Here is a 17,126-nt window from a genome sequence, read left to right on the forward strand (position 1 = left end):
CACATTGCACATTGTGTGCAATTAAGAGATGCAGGGCAACGTGAATGCACTGAAAACCAACATATCTTACAGCTCATGTACAGCCAGCAAAGAAGCTGGCAACTCAGCAGATGTCACTCAGGAAAATGCTGTAATTTTCTTATTCTACAGTTATTGTTAAGAGTGTATGGTCAACATGAAATTGGCAGGTTTTTTTTAAATGATGAAATATAGTTCTAGCAGTTTGTAAGACAATATCAAGGACTAGTGCTCTTCTACATAGTTACAAATATATTGAATAAAAATAGAATATTTTAGGCAAAAAAGAAAATAGAAAGCTTCCACTGATTTTAGCTTGGTATTGGGTCAGGCTTTGTAGATCCAGTATAGTCTATTTCTTCTCATTAGACATTAAAGTTCTAGGTCTTTTATTATTGGTACTTTTGTTTAAAACATCTAAGAGCTAGATGCAAGTAAAAGCCCCACCACCACCTCATCCAATAAAATTACGACCAAACAGTAAGTTCTAGACACTTAGAAAAAGCTAGGTGGCTTTGACAATCAACTCAAACAGAATCTACATACAGGTTCTCATGAAAAGTTTAAAAAAAAGACAGAGAACATATTGCACAGATCATGGGTTATTTTGTAGAAGTGATCTACAACTTGTTGCCATACATTTCTGATCCTGTTGCTGTGCTCTAAGACTGGCTTAAATGTTGATTACAATTTTACTGGCTTTTAGTGGTAACCAGAGAGCAATGACATACCCACGGCTCAGTGTAGAATTGGCCAGCTTTTTCCTCTACTGTAGCAGGAGCACAAAGATATAATAAAGCCAACAAGCTTTAAACAGCTATAGAACTACTTTTGCAGATTATACCTATATGTGTAAAAAGCTGCTACCATGTATGAAAAAAAGGGGCTTGGGTTTTGGCTGGAGGAAGAAGGGATATTCCTGCTTGTTTACAGACAGGACAGATTTCAGAAGAAAAACCCAGACTTTCAGGCCTTTCAGATGCTAATGAGCTCAACCATTTCTGCTGATACGTTCAGGTATTTCCAGGTAATTTTCAGGAAAGTAATCCAAGGGCTATTTTATGATGGAAATAGGGAGCATTTAAATGCAAGATGCTGGATACATCCATGAGAGAGTAGTCATACAACTAAATTTATCAAAGCACAGGTGGCACTTGGTGCCCATCACTGATGACTATCTTCATGCCGAGGAAATACTCCTTCATAATGAGTAATAAGCAATAAAGTGTCCACATGCCTGCTGGTGGAAAGCTACATTAATGATTTGGTCATCCACAGATACTCCAATTTGTCACTAGAAAAAGTTCATCGGGTACTCTGAAACCTTTCCAAATCCTATGGAGCTTACAGTTGAAACATAACAAAAAAGGGGAAGAGGGGCTTCTGTTCCCTCACCACCAACCATACCATAGCCAGTAATAGGGTTGTTGTCCTTGACTGTTAGTAAACAGAAGATAGGCTCTCATAAGCAATGAAACTGTAATAAAGCATAAGAGCCCAAAAGGACCTGGTGGCTCATTTCTAGTGGTAGGTGTGAACTGGAAAGAAGGGTAGGGAAGATCCATGAGCATTGAAATGAAGCAGATGCAGGCCCAGGCAGTGCTCAGGCCCCAGTTCAGGCTCGTATCCTTCTCACAACTCTGGACAAGCCAAAGCCATAAGCAGTTAAAGCATGATAATATTATGTAGGAGAAATAGGAGGACTAATGCTCCCAAAGCCTTTCCTGGTTAATCCAGTAGTATGTCCTTGGCCAACGGACGCTGTCAGACTCCAAAGCTGCTTTAAACAAATGGAGTTGATGACTTCCTGAGTCCAGCACTCAGAAGGGCCCTATGCCTGGTGGCTGTAAAGCCAGGCTAGCAATTGCTAGCAGGCAGCAGTATATCTGCTAAACAGGACAGATGCAGCTTCAGTCTAAATGGACTAACGAATGGGTGGCAGCTGTGCTGCTGCACGACTGCATCATATGCTAGAGAAGCAGATGCTTCAGCATGCCTATTTCTGCCCAAGATATCCTAGACAGAAATATAGGCACATGCACTGTGAATATTTTACATTCTGGACACACTGAACTCACTGTAGAACAATTCCAGGATGTACCATACAGTTGATCCAAACACTCTTCTAGACACTATGGGAATCCTAAATAATGTCATGGCACCTGTAGTGCTAAGGCTAAAATCTTCTCATCCTTCCTAACAAGTCTTCCCGCAAGTATATCTTCAGAGTCATAACAAGGGCATGTAGGGTGAGTGGAGTAGGTGGGAACTGGGTTTTTGGAGCAGCTGATTAATTTTAATGTACACCTTAGTGATTTTTTTTTTTTAAATACTTCAGAATGTCAAGGTTGCTCTTGCAGACTAATGCAGTAATGACTTCACAAAAACTTTGAAAGGAATCCTATACAAAACTATTCCTGTTTTAACCATAGTTTATGGTTTGAATGCACAGCCGTTACAGTGCTCATTCAGCATGCCCAAAGTGAATTTTCTTTTCTAAAGAAAATTGAATAAAGTGCTTGCTGCAGGTTGCAGTTTCAAGTTTTTCCTTAGTCATTAACAGTCTTTACAAATTTTAGAATTTGAGGGCAGATGGACAAAAAGGTTTATTGTTTTTTCATTTAATCATTGAGGCCCCATATTGACCCAGTGAGGATGGAAATAAATTCATCTGATTCATCTAGTTTTACCTTCTGAAGCCATGCAACTGTTCTAACAATCTGAACCCGTTTGCTTTGAAAGCGTACCTGGACACAACTGTGTGAAACAAGGATCAATACTGGCTTTCTACTCCTGCTGCTTTTTCTCCTTCAACTATTTATAGCAAGAACGTCAGAACAAACCGGTTGGCACCCACACATCACAAACAGAACAAACTATTCGTTTCTATGACAACCCGATCTGAATAAACTTGCTAAGAAGTCAGCTTCACAATAAAAATGAAATCCCTCAAATTATGGCATCTGCAGGAAACTGACAGGAAAAAGAAAAGCGGAAGTGAAAAACTGGCCTGGTCTTTCTTCCATCAAGGGCAAAGCAAAAAGTACCATCCACTTTAACAGAGAAAGAACAGCATCTTTTGAGAAGGAAAAAGCTTCATTCTGCCAGGGGAGAATAACAAGAAAACCATGAACAATCTCCCCCACAAGAAGGTTTCCACTTTTAATGTTCATTAAAATCAAGTTCTTCTCCCTCTGCCCCATCAGGACATCAGGAATTTATAGAAAAATTTTGCTAGTCCTGGTTTTATACTGGGGCTAAACTGTACTTGAACAGACAGTGGATGTTGCTGCGATTCTGCTCACGCTTCTTGACTACAAGATAAATGTTACAAAAAGAAGGGCTTGTTTTGACTTTTCCTGGTGGCACATGGAACATGAAGTACCTTTGTAAGGCACTTCAGAGTTCAGTTTCACCATAGCCTTTCCCATATGCAACACCCAGAGAACTTCTGTTTCCTATTATAGCAGAGGTAGGTGGTTGGCACAGAGAGTAACTATGCCACTGGAGAATCATGTGTATTCAAAACAGTTCTTCCTACAAGGGGGCCATTCAAGGAATCTCTTGCTAGTTAACCATTCTAGCAGATCAAGAGTTTAGCCCTGTCTGCAATATAGGCTAATACATGCTTAATAACTTAGTAAAACATGTGCAAGTTAATGCTAGGTACAATGTTCATGTACAGCATACAACACTGGATATAGAGTCTTACCTTTATAAAAGAGTACCACTATCTTCTGAAAGGCTTTCATGAAGTGGATGTTGTCATAACAGTACTCCTGAACCTTCTGGAGAAGGATTAACTCCGACTGGCCTTGAGTGCTGAAGACAGCAAGCAGGGGGGCATATTGCTGAAAGAGGGACAGGGTAAAAAGCAAAATGCATGTCAATATACTGGAAATAAAATAATAATAAAAACTTTTCTAATGTATGGTAGCATGAATTTCATCCCTGAAAAACAGTTTCACTGAAACCTAGAATTTACTTGCCAGCAGCATTTACCTAAATACATGCAATGCACATGCATAAAGATCCATGAGATTTTGTAAGATGTGCAGCACGCTGTGAATTAAATTTCAGCGCTATGTTTAGATAGAGCATTTTGTAAAATGAACTTATAAAGCTTATATGTTGAAGTACTGCTGCTTGTACATTTTACAAGATAGCATGCTACTGACTCAGGAATAATGTTTTTTCCATGTTCACAATGTAAGAAATTCAAGGATGAAGCTCCTGAAAATACAAATCTCCAGTCTCACAAGGATTTCAGAAGTCTTAAAGTAACAGAATAAAATTCAATTATTCCAGGTTAACTGTGATCAAATGTCATTAGTTTTTCTCATTATCACTGTGAGACTTTCACGATGACCTTTCCTTCGACAGAGAACCGTATTTTCAAAGCATGGTATTAAATGCTAATGATACTCTGACAAGACAGTAGCAGTACACTTCATTGTCTTTTCCAGGATGTTAGCATAAGTTTTAATTTTAAGAGTTTTCAATATGAGAAAAAATGCTTAACAAAAAGAAGCTTTTATTTATTTATTTATTTTTAGGAGCAGCTACCTTTTTATCTTTTGTTATATTATTAAAGTCCCTCAAAAGAAAATGAGAGACCTTAATTCATGCACTCTTTTCTGAAAAGCTACCATGTTTTATTCATCTTTCCTATTTCCTTTGCTCTTATTAGTAGCTTTAGCCTGTAATGAGTCCAGCTAAGACTGCAATCTTAAAATTAAGCTAATATTAAAGGTTTTTTTCAGAGTCGAAGAGAAGACAAATTACCATTGGTCTTCAGAGCCACTGGATAGATATACTTTAATGTTACTATTTACATTGTTCTTGCATTGATCAGTTCAACCTTCTTCATAATATTCAGTGACATTGTCAGTTTGGTGTTTTTCAGCTGCATTTGTAGTGCCTTTATATAACGGAGTTCCAGTCTGTGACTAGGGCTCCTAACTGATGCAATCATAATGAAATACTAACCAGCAGCATTGATGCACCCATTCTTAAAATGTTAGGACTTTTTTTTATGAGGAACTAATTCCTGAAGTTTTTACTTAACATGTCCACTGGAAAAACTATTAATATGGATGAAAATAAAATAAAACTTGAAAGGTTCGTCCAGAATATCTTTTACAAAATAATTATCAGCTACTAATTTACAGAAAGGGAGAGCAAGAAATCACATAGTAACTGTCCTAACAGCCAGCTAGGAAGGCAGAATACATCATTAGTTTTGGAAGAAACTCTTTTGCATAATTAACTATGAAAAATGACTAGAAAGTAGCTAACATTAGCAATTAGTTTTTCATTTCCCTCATGTATTGACAGGCGCCACACAGGCAGGCGTGGGACTCCAGATGGTGCAGCCCATAGAAGAGGGGTTTGCTCTGGGAGCTCCCCAAGAGTTAACATACCCCAGGTGCACCACGGCTGGCACCACCACACTGTGGGGTTGCTGTAGCCTGGGGGCACACCCTCCACCGACTCCATCATTGACAAGACTAGATAAAGGAGAAGTGACACCGCAGACCCACACCGTAAACATCTAGGTGCTGTGGAGCCATTCCCCACCCAGAATGACCAGTTCATGGGCTCATTATTACCAACTGAGCAGTGCCATGGGCTGAGCACTGGGTCACCTGCTGATGTGCACGCTGGTATTGGTATAGCTGTGGGCTGGCATTGCTCTAACCGGGCATAAAAGAGAGTCAACCACATATGCTTATGGGGACTCGGACCCACGGTCAGCTGGCCTGTGGACCCAAGGACCCACCCGTCAGTGGGGATGCCCCCGATGTCAACAGCATGGTGAGGAGAAACCAGGGAAAACTATACCAGAGGGGTGGCCCATAAGGGGCGAGAGCAGTCACTATACTGTGCGCCCGTTGCTTGAGAATCTGGGGAAAACTATACCAGAGGGGTGGCCCTCGAGGAAAGGGCAAGAGCAGTCACTGTACCTGCACCTGTGATTGAACTGTAGAGCTCTGATATGTATCTATATTTTCAGTATTGTTATATTTCTAGCTCTGCTACACTGTTAGCTTTGTTATAACCTCTTAGCTCTAATAAATTCTCACACTTGACAAATGATGATCTCTCAAGTTCAGTGCAACTAACCCCAGAATCCGAAAGAATCCCCTAGGCCCCTCTAGTGGTGTGTCACAAGGTATAAACACATCTTTAGAAACAATGTTATTTTTTTGACACAGCACTGCAACACTTAGACTATCAAGATTCTCTCTTACCTTCAGCCCTTTAAACTAATATTTCGTGCCTTGGTACTTCTTTTCTTTTCACCGAGTTCCTAACAATGCAAGTTATTAAAAGGAGTCTAATGACTTCAAGAGACTGGCGCCTAGATGTCACAGTGCTGAAAATTATGCTTTGTCAAAGTTATCTGTTAGATCCAGTCATACAAGAATAAATCACATCACCTGTCATGTTCCACTTTAAGTATGTGATTATATGCATACTGACTTGCATCATCAAGGCAAAAAAACTCCAGATTGTTTCAGGACATGTCCACACACAGGAGGACACAGGGACTAGGCTTTGTGCCATGCTAATACAGTTACATGACTTCTGGAATCAGGTCACACACCTGGTCAGCTTGGAGTCCAGAGGAAGCCAAGATCTGTCTATACCTATCCATAGAGATAGGATATGAATTGGAAAGACTGTTCATTTTTGAACACTGAAATGTAAAGAAGAGGCTGGAGAATTCTACATTTCTATTTCTGTTGCTTCTGTTAAAATCTTACCTGTAAGTGCAAATACTAAATACCCCATACAAATTTGTCATCTGTTTTTAAGCAGTGGACGTAAATATAAAGACGTGTATCTTATTTAGGCAAGATGACTTGCTTGATTCAGTGGGGTTACACACATGGCTATGGACTATTCAGTAAGTGAGATCTGTAGGACAAGGCATCAAGTCAACAGTACTAGACAATAAACCTAAAGGGATACAACACAAGTGATATGATCAATTACCATATTGAAAGAACAAGAAAACAATGTTCCTTTTCGTTTTGTAAACTATCCCATCTTTCTACTGCTATTTGGGTCCCTACAGCTGGAGAAGATTTCAAGGTCTGCATTCCCTTTTATCATTAAGGACTATACAAGATCCCAAACAACTATGTTTTTAGTGTGACACATGTCTCTCTTGGGAAACCAAATTCAGATGAAAGGATCAGCAACAGTAGGAGCTAAACCAACATGGGAACTTCAAGTATGGAGAGGCATCCAATATGAAGAGGAAAGGAATTCTGACCATGCTCAAAATCCATTCATCATAAAGAATAAGGTACAGAATGTCTTTGGGCAATCTTTGCAGTGCAAGCTGTGAGGAAGAATTCTCTTGCTCACGGTTTACCAGAGGACTAATTTGTAGAGTCTCTCTGCCTCTGTTCTCAGTTCAAATGTCTTACACTGTACAATTCTTCCAAACTTTGCTGATGAATACCAACCATAACAATGACTTCTGATGTCTCAGCATCATTCCTTTTCCAAGGTTATGAGAGCTTTTGTACCACTATTAACTGTGATCCAGCAATTTGTCATCACTTAGCAAACTACGACCTGAACTTCTACGCATTCAGTTCTCTTATCGACGAATATCCACCAGGAGAGTATTCTGGACTGGAGAATAACCATGCTTACAGCGCACAAGCTCTCAGCCAGCTCTATGCAGAACCAGCTCTTGACTCGTTAGTTGAGAAGTACCTACCCAGCTCTCACAGTCAGCTTAGGCAGGAAACATTTTCACACAGATTGAGCTAAGCAGCCATGCAAGATCTATGCAAAGCCAGCACAGGTGCCGCCTCACCATGCCCTCAAAACTTCTTTGCCTCTGGCAAAGACATTGCAAAAACAGTTCCAGCAGGGTTACTAGTCAGGTATGAGCAGAGCTGGTTCTCAACATTTGCTTAGCATTGTGGCCAAGGCAGGAAGCCTCTCAGAGTCCACAGTACTGGAAAGCATAATGCAGAGATGCTTAAGCTATGACCACCTCACTTTGACCTAGTTCTCTGCATTGCATGCCTCAGGGGATCCTATAGTACTCAATAATCTGAACTTTTCACTTTTGCATTACCTTGTCTAAAGGGGAACAGACTATACACAATATATTCCAATACTTTGGTATCAGTATTAGCCCTCAAGACCCTATATCTTCTGGATTTAAAGGTGTAAAAACTTGACAGCTATAGAATGTATTCTGTTAAATTGACAGCAGCCCTTCCCCTCTTCACCCACGCACACACCTTCAGATGTTTAAGAGCTTGCTCTGCAACCAGCTCTTCCTTCTTGTTCCACTCCACAGCATTCATTACACAGGTCCAGAGGAGACCAATCACTGCTGGCTCTGGCAGCTCATTTCTTTTCATTTCTTCTTTTACATAAAGCACTACCTGGAGCAGGAAATAAACTGCTGTCTTACACAATATTTCCAGTCAACTCTGACTTATCAAATATTTGCAGTCATTTACAAGTACAAGTACCACCACAATATAGAGATAATAAGAAACAAAATTAGAATAATAATAATAAAAAGGAAGCATTTAGCATGTTTTTATTCAGCAACACTACTGTTACTTGGCTACAAGTTTTCTCCCTCCCATCCACCCTAGCAGTTAACAGTTAACTAAAATGCATTCTCATCGAGGACACCGGGACACAAAAATAATCAACTGCACTTGAAAATCCAGAGGGCGTTTTGTTGTTTTAGTCTTTTGAAAGCAGAGTGAACTGATGAATAAATTAAGATAACTTAAAGAAAATCGGAAGAAACCTATAAGGCACCTACATCTGATCCTCTCTACCTACTGTTTATTTAAGTCTTTGACTATGATTATATAAACAAACATTTTTAAAAACAGTCTTTACCTCTTTAATTGGGCATTCCTGAGAGAGACGTTCTTGTAGTTCTTTCTGAAGTTCTTTACGAGTCCCCAGTGACTGCTGAACTCTAAGGAAATCCGAGAGCTCTTTTAGACCTGCATCAGTAAAATACTTGGCAAAATGATCCACATTCTGCCGGTTGGCTGGAAATAGTTCCTAAAAGACAGAAATGCTCTCTGTTAAATAAACAGCTAATTATTCTTTCTTGATAGAGCAGAACGTATATTTTTTAAGAATGAACTCCATTAGCCACCTGTTATTGCACTTTTAAAAAAAAAAAAAAGCTCAGTGATTGTATTAACACTGGAAAAGTCAACACTTCATTCACGTTGCTGTGTTTCATTGAAGGAGGGGGGGAAAATGAATATTCAGTTATGCAAAAAACTTAACACCCTCTCTACATTAAGTGCATATACTCATTAATAGTTGTGAATTTAAGATGTCACTCAAAACAACAACTCTTAGAGGCATTATACCTTTTCCAAATTCCAAGAATATTCTAGAAGATGGTAAAGCCATTACATGTTCACCACATTCACTATGCCCTCCAAGTGTTTCTACATTTACCTTTTAAAATATTAGCAATATATAACTGGTTCAGGCACCCCAGCCTAATATCACTACTCTGTTAAATCTGGTCTAATGAACCATTTCAAAATTTTTGTGATAAAAGATCAAAATTTGTTATGTAAACTGTTAGCATTACCTCATCTAGGCATGTGAGACTGCTTATGACTTCTAATTCAAAGACACTGTAAATCTATGACTTATGAAAAATCTAGCTACTGAGAAAAGTTAAAATGATTCTTAAAAATTGCTACAACTAATACCCCAGCTTGGCAAGGATTCAATGGTATTTGCTTACAAGCCAAGTCTTGGTGTCTAAAAGAATGATTTGTGGTCTGGATAGGCATATATATATACACACACACACACATATATGTGTATACATATATGTATGTGTATATATATATACACATATATGTACACACACATATATATAAAAAACAAAGAAACTGCAGTCCTTCAATCTGTTTACTTTCTGAAAAGCAGATTAAGAAGAAACTTTCATCAAGGCATCTGTGCTAGGCAACATCATCTGATACTTGATGGCTTTTTAATATAGCAGCATAATGAGAGTAAAACAGCTGAAGGCTTTAGTCAGTAAAGTTTGAAACAGAAATAAGATACAGTTAGCTTTATTTTTCCTCTCTAATAAACAGTTTAATTAGCCAGTTTCCCAGCTATGTGGCAAATTCTTTATCATTTGGATTCTTAAAATCATACGAATTGAAGAGATGAAGGGGTGCAGAAGGATGTTTTGTTTTTGAAAGATTCTTCTCTAAATATAAATTGAGGCAGAAACAGGAAATACCGGTGAAACTCTCTGGGTGGTACTACACAGGATGTAGCATGTTGCATTGGATTACCACAGCAATCTTTTTAAGAATTAAAAAAAAAGATATATTGATCTTCAGACCTTCAGAAAGACAGTAGGAGTGAAAGGCACCCAACATATTGCTGCATATTCAAATATACTCTAAACACCTCAGGCCATTGCTATAAACCCAGGACACAAGCTTGAGTAAAAAGGCTGAAAGCTTTCCTGCATTGCTCCTAGTAGCTCTGCTGTCATCACCATAAGACCATTTAACTTACTCAAGTGGCCATACTGTGGGAAAATTAGCTTATTGCACTATCTCTATACTATTTAAACACTTGCATCAGAAAGCTACATTCTGATCATTTGTGATAACACACACCCTTTATATTGAATTATATACAAAGGTAAAATATATTTCAAAAAAATAAAAGCCTTCACACACAGTTGCTGGTGATGTGTGGTTTATTAGCACCTGTTAGAGAAAAAACATTTAATTAATTTCTGAGCCCCTTATATATAAATGCCTTTCAGAAGGCATTTAACTACAGAAAAACAGAGACAGAATGGAAAAACATGTGATATTTAATTCTCCTGAACCTGTATCAGTGCCACAGCCATAACAATATTGCCATGATTCAAAATATTTAAAAAATGCTAAAGGAGTCTAAGAGGGAGTTAACATGCCTACAGGAAACTATCATTTGAATTTTATTTTCTTCCTTTCCTCAATGACAAACAAGAATATCTGAAAATATATAGTACTTACTAGCAATCTTTTATCTAGGTTGGCTTTTCTTAAAGCAGAGGTAACAGAATTGGCATCTTTCTCTGCCATCCATGCTTTAAAAAGCTTTACAGCAAAAGAAGCTGCAATCCCTGTTTGAGAAAAACAGAAAACATGCTTCAGCAATTTTCAACATGGTTACAAGAATTTAATATGGAACAAGAATACATTTTATGACCACAGGAACAAACACGTAGAGCTGAAGTGTACATTTTTTTCCTTAATGCAGTATTAACTTTTTCAAGTACGTTACATTGTTCGAAAATCTTCTCATTCTGTTCTACCCCTCTACATTCAACTTTTCAAAGACCTTCCTTTCTGCTTTTCCTTCAATTGTTTTTTCCTTCCTCTGTAATTTACAGTCCAGGCCAAATGCAAAACAAAAAATTCTGAATTAAATCAGTTAGGAAATGAAGGCAGGAAATAGAGACTAGTCAGGAATAAGAACTGAAAGACTTACTAAAAACCCCTTTGAATTAGGTAAGTCCTGGACTTACTAAACTTTAAGGTTACTGATTGTACCACATCCTTCTAGGAGGTATTTAGTAGCTGGTAGGACCATGCAAATACTATTTAAAGGGGAAGAAGCTCCTTCCGAGACACAACATAGTGTTCTGCATTGTTAGAGCTCTACTTCAGTTAGTCATAGCTTTACCAACGGAGGTATAAGCCCTGAGCTCCATATCTCTTTCCCTCCAACACGCTTCCCTAGAGTGGCGCCACCGCATCTCTTCTGCTACTCAGCCACAAGTGGCAAGTGCAGGGCCCGGGAAGGAAGCTGCAGAGCTGTTCTGCAGCTGGACACACATCTCTTCCTGGCTGAAAAGTTCTTCTATAGGCCAGTTAATGCTTCTCCATACTACATTAACATCAATATTTACAGTAATATTGAGGATGGTGATAATGACAATGGCATCCTATGCTACAGCCAATTGCCACAGTTTTCTGTTTCACCTCCAAACAGTCCTAAAGCTCTAAGAGCTTGGTGGGACTGACCGGTAGGAACTAGCTAAGTCATTCTTAGCTACTTTACAGGGATCCATTCTTTCTATTTCTAGGATACATTGATTAAGTGAGTCACTAAACAAAGAAGGGAAGAGATCATTCCCCAAGCAGTATAAACTTTAATAATGTTCATTACAAATCCTGACTATTATGAGAGTTTTGCCAACCTTATTTCAAGAACTTGGCTGTAAGACATGATTCTTAGAGAAGTACTATATGAAACTATGAATGCACAACGCCATAAAAGAGAGGCTGAAAAATACTACTTTGGGCTTGTTTTACGTATTGTACATCAGGTTCCAAATAAAATCAGCATGATGCCGAGATCGTAAATAAACATGAGCTGACTACTCAATAGTGACAAACATTTTTCAGCTAACAGGGGACCTAATAATAATGTACACCTACAATTCTGAATATGAAAACGCAGTTCAGCATATGAAAGATGTTCATATGCATTCCAGAGCTTTGGCTGAACTTGTATAAAGATGTCAGAGACATTTATAGCTAGCTATCCACAGTCCACATGTTCTATATAATAACTGAGAATAGCTGTGACAATATTAAACCATTCATATGGGAGGGCAGGGGAAATGCAAACAAAATCTTTCCACTGTGTCACCATCATAACCCCTCTTTCAGCAGTGTCTGCTAGCACATATATCAGAGTTTGGCTTGAAACACACCTTTTATTAGACAACAGTAAAATCCACACAGCAGCTTGTTAGGCCACATGCTACTTCTTTATGAAAGCAAACATAAAATAGCAAAAAGGCTGACCAGCTGCAAAAAAGCACACCAGCAACAAAAAATACTTTCTTTCAGATCACTGGAATAGCTACCAAAATTAAATGGAACTGTCTGTCACCAAGCACTGTCCGAACAATCCTGTCCCTAAATCTTTTCTCAAGTTTTATCTTTAAATGAGATAGACTATGTGCCACTACAATTATTAGAGAAAGGTTGTTCCAGGGCTTCACCACTCTTCACCATATGTTTTCAAACTTCCTTATAATTTACAGTTCAAATACATGATTGGCCAGTTCCTATATTCTATTTGGGTATTGCCACTGTCCTTTCCTGTAAATAGCTTTTCTTTTCTTCTGGTTTTCCCTTTCAGCCCTATTTGCAGAAAGCAATTTCAACCACTCATTTTATTGATTATCCTCGTTAGCTGTTCTTTGCTTTTGCTCTAGTTTTTGAACATGGGTGACAATAAGGGTATACTTAACCCCGAAGAGGTCTCAACAGTGCCTTGACACTTCTCTGTCTCTGCTAGAAATATATTAGACATCCCCCAAAGGCATTTTTTTCCCATACACACTTGACACTAAAAGTAAGGACAACAGTGAAAAAAGGCAACCCTAAAATGAGTTCAGTTATTGGTAACATCCCTCAAACTTGACAGATCTCGCGTCAGCACAATCTACCCTAACCTCCCTTTCAGCCAATTCTTTGCCAACATTACAATTCTCATTCTGATCAACAACTCCCTCAGCTCACCTAATTGTTTCTCCCTGTGTTTTACATTTAACCTCACCTGCTCACACTTTTTTTTTTTAAATAAATCAAAGGAATGCATCACATTTATTCTTGTACAATTTAGTTTTTTTAAGCCTTGATCTTTTCTCTATTTTTCATTTATCATCATGTCTTTAATTACTTTCCCCTTAAAAAGTCTATTCAAAACCATTCATTGAACAACCTTTTTCTCAAATGCTGACACAAGTACATTTTTGGTAAATATAAACCGACAACCAAAGGTGTTAAGTGAGCTTCTGACAAACATTTAGAGCTCCTAGAAACACAAGTTCATAACATAATTGGCATTTTTTCAAGGATTTTAACTTAACAATTGTATTCTTAAAATGTTTAATTTAAAATATAACAAGTTACTTCAGTTTTAAAAAACAGTTTTCAGATGCTTCTTGTGCTCCCATAACTAAAAACAGGCTTTCATTTAAAAACATTACAGGCCATTATCCTAAGACACGGATTAGTGCTTTTGTTTGGATTTTCTCCTAGTTTAATTCTGATTGTGAAAGCTGTGGGTGATGACAGAACAAGGCTGCAGCTGTGGCTTTTCTTTCTGCAGCATTTAGAAAACAAATGTAATAGCATGCTGCAAATGAGAATGTTCTGTTTCTGAAAGTAGAATTTATGAAAGAGAAATATTTCATAAAAACTCTACAGTATTGGCAGTGAATTCACAATTATTTCAGGTAATCAGTAACTGGCAGAGAAAAGACACTGTCAAGCAAGCATTTGGAAAATCAAGACTCCCAGGTGGATGATTATAAATCAAAAACAAAACCTCATCGCAAAAAGGCACCGTGCCCTAAGATTGGAAGACCGATGGTAGATGCGAGTCCATGGCATCAGTGATTAACAGTGATCATTACTGGTATGAAGGCAAAACAGAGGGTTTGGGGTTTTTTTGTTTTTCTTTTGAAATATCCACTTGGGCTGTATGTGCTCTCTGTCCCACTTCACACTCACATGCACAAAACGCTGGCAGCTCTTGAAAAATGGTAGCAAGTATATCTCAGCAATAGATGTTATACTTCTCACCTTTATAACATCATAATAATTCAGACAGATACTAAGTTATATGTAAGTGTGTTTACACAAACGTATAACTTCTACAAAACCTACACCCTTTTTTTGTGTGCTTTTTTGTTGCTATTTTCTGACTTTTGACTGCCTTCTTGTCAGATTTTGTCAAGTATGTTGGTTTTTGCTGTCAGTATATACTTTAAAATACTGCTTTATGTTGAACAGTTACAGTCTTCCAACATTTAAAAGATGTTGTATAAAATACACCTCCTATTAAAGCTAAAATAAGGAAGAAAGACCATATGGAAAATTACCTTCTTTGACTATATTGTCAGTGAAGAGGCTTGTTAAAATTGTAGCAGGAAGAGTCCCATTGGCTAACAGGATCCCACTAAGCATTGCCAACTTTGTCTGTTCTGTTTCAGAAAAGGCTTTAAGAAACAGCAGAAGCTGTGGGTCAGAGAAGAGAAGAAGAAGAAAAAAAACCCAAACAGATATAATTGAACCACAGACAATAATAACAGGTAGAGAAGAATATTAATGAACAGTTTATACCCCCCCCCCAAAGTCCCACTGTAATTAACAGTAATGTCAAAATCTGTCCTGAAGCATGCAGTGCTATTTCACTTGTTACTTATGACTTCGCTTTCCAAAACGATACAAACCTGTGGAGTACTGCCTTACTCTTACTGCCTTACAGACAAGGTCTGTCTTATCCAAATATAGACACATACACAAACGAACAAAGATGCTTGTTAAAGGCCTAAGAGTGTGGAAATTAAGGGGAGTTACTGAGGAACACAGACTTCCTGATTTCAGCAGGCTCATAGGAGCCTGCCCACTCACGTCTTCAGGATTTGGATCAAGCACTACAGCCGCAGTTCATTTTCTAACTTACAAAATCCATTATTCATGCAAACAACCCATTATTCATGCAAACAATAATGATGCATTATCGGATTGGATTAAAGATGAAAAAGTTTCCTGTTTTCCTTTTGAGAAAGGGAACACAGAGATTTTCTATTGGCCAAAATCAGAAATAATTTTCAAATTCAGACATTCTTCAGAAAGCTGACAGGAAAGGAAAGACAGGAATACCTCATCATTCCCATTACTAATTACAACAGGAAATGATTAGCTTGCGGAAAAGTGATGTGCTAGAAGATCTGGACTAAGCATTTACCTTGTAAAGTCTAAAAATAACAACTAAATATATAGAGGATTCATTCATTTTATTTTAATGTATGAAATGAAAATATTTAAAGTCAATGACTTTCAAAAGTGCACTGATGCAGTACAGTAAATCTCCTTTCCTTTATACCAGGAACAAAATTGTACAAAATAAGATTTTGTCAATAGCATTTCTGTTAACAAAAACGTGTTCTTAACATGTTAACAATCGGAATGTGGGTGCTGGGAAAAAGGATGCTAGATGGCAAAGGGCAGCTTCATTCATTGCAAAAAGTCACTGAATCTACCACAAGCTAATGCACAAATTAACCAACAAGAAAAAAAAAAGAACACACACACAAGAACGTAGGAATATATTTCTGAACCACTGTGAATTCACTGTGAACACAGTGACATTTTACAAATCCAAGTAACGAATAAAGTATGTTATTAAAACATACAAAATGTTTTATGAATACCTCTCTATCTGTGAACATAAAAAGAGGGGAAAAAATCTTTTCATTCATACTGCAGTGCTTATATAACTTCAACTTTAAGTTACAGTTTACATAAACCTCAGTGATTCAACCACAAAAATCATTTGGCTTTTATTGGGCTTCTGCCAAATACTTGCAAAACATAGTTTTAGCTTAAAAGAATAAATATGAAAGTATAAAATATCAAGGTGTAATTTTATTTCAACAAACTGACACACAACCAGAAAATGTAAGAAAATTTGGGATGCAAATGAATGGAATTAATATTTCTAAATACATGGATGAGAAACAACTGATATGCTGTATTTCAAATGCAGCAATTAATTGGCATATAATGGTGCAGGATAAAGAAACTGAAGGGCCTCCTTTAATGGAAAGACTGAAATTATTTTTTTACAGAATTTCAATATAAATCTAGTGTAAAATATTTGACTGAAGGCCTGGGTATTTCAAGTTTTCTTTATGCAAGCTTTATCAAGAATATTCTACCAAAATGCAATCTGCGGGAGAAAACAGCTAAATTATAACTTCTGCTCTTTAGTGCAAGTACTGAGGCTGAAACTGTTAGCAAAGACGAAACAGCTTTAGTTTCACAGCATAAATTTGCGTGTAGCCTACTTAACACCTATTTTTCTGCTCTTATATAAGCAAGAAATAAAGATTTTGATTAGAAGGTGGTCACACTGACTATTTCAACACATTAGACCAGCTTTTCAATTAATTTCTGAGGTGTAACCCACACTGGCTTTTGTCAGCAATGTCTAGACCATGAACAGTGTTGGATCCATCCATGTCATAC

General features: G+C 37.7%; 1 protein-coding gene across 3 annotated transcripts in view; it reads right to left on the minus strand.

Moving 5' to 3' along the window:
* The window catches only part of BZW2 (basic leucine zipper and W2 domains 2), a 63,910-nt gene that overhangs the window by 10,166 nt on the left and 36,618 nt on the right, over positions 1-17,126 (minus strand). For all 3 annotated transcript variants that reach the window (XM_067291621.1, XM_067291620.1, XM_067291622.1), the window contains 5 exons: positions 14,975-15,110; positions 11,082-11,191; positions 8,917-9,087; positions 8,295-8,441; positions 3,731-3,869 (listed from right to left, as the gene is read on the minus strand). In XM_067291621.1, the coding sequence (XP_067147722.1) occupies positions 3,731-3,869; positions 8,295-8,441; positions 8,917-9,087; positions 11,082-11,191; positions 14,975-15,110 (703 nt within the window). The remainder of the gene's footprint in view (positions 1-3,730; positions 3,870-8,294; positions 8,442-8,916; positions 9,088-11,081; positions 11,192-14,974; positions 15,111-17,126) is intronic.

Source organism: Apteryx mantelli, chromosome 2 (genome assembly GCF_036417845.1).
Source record: "Apteryx mantelli isolate bAptMan1 chromosome 2, bAptMan1.hap1, whole genome shotgun sequence".
Taxonomy (NCBI): Eukaryota; Metazoa; Chordata; class Aves; order Apterygiformes; family Apterygidae; genus Apteryx; species Apteryx mantelli.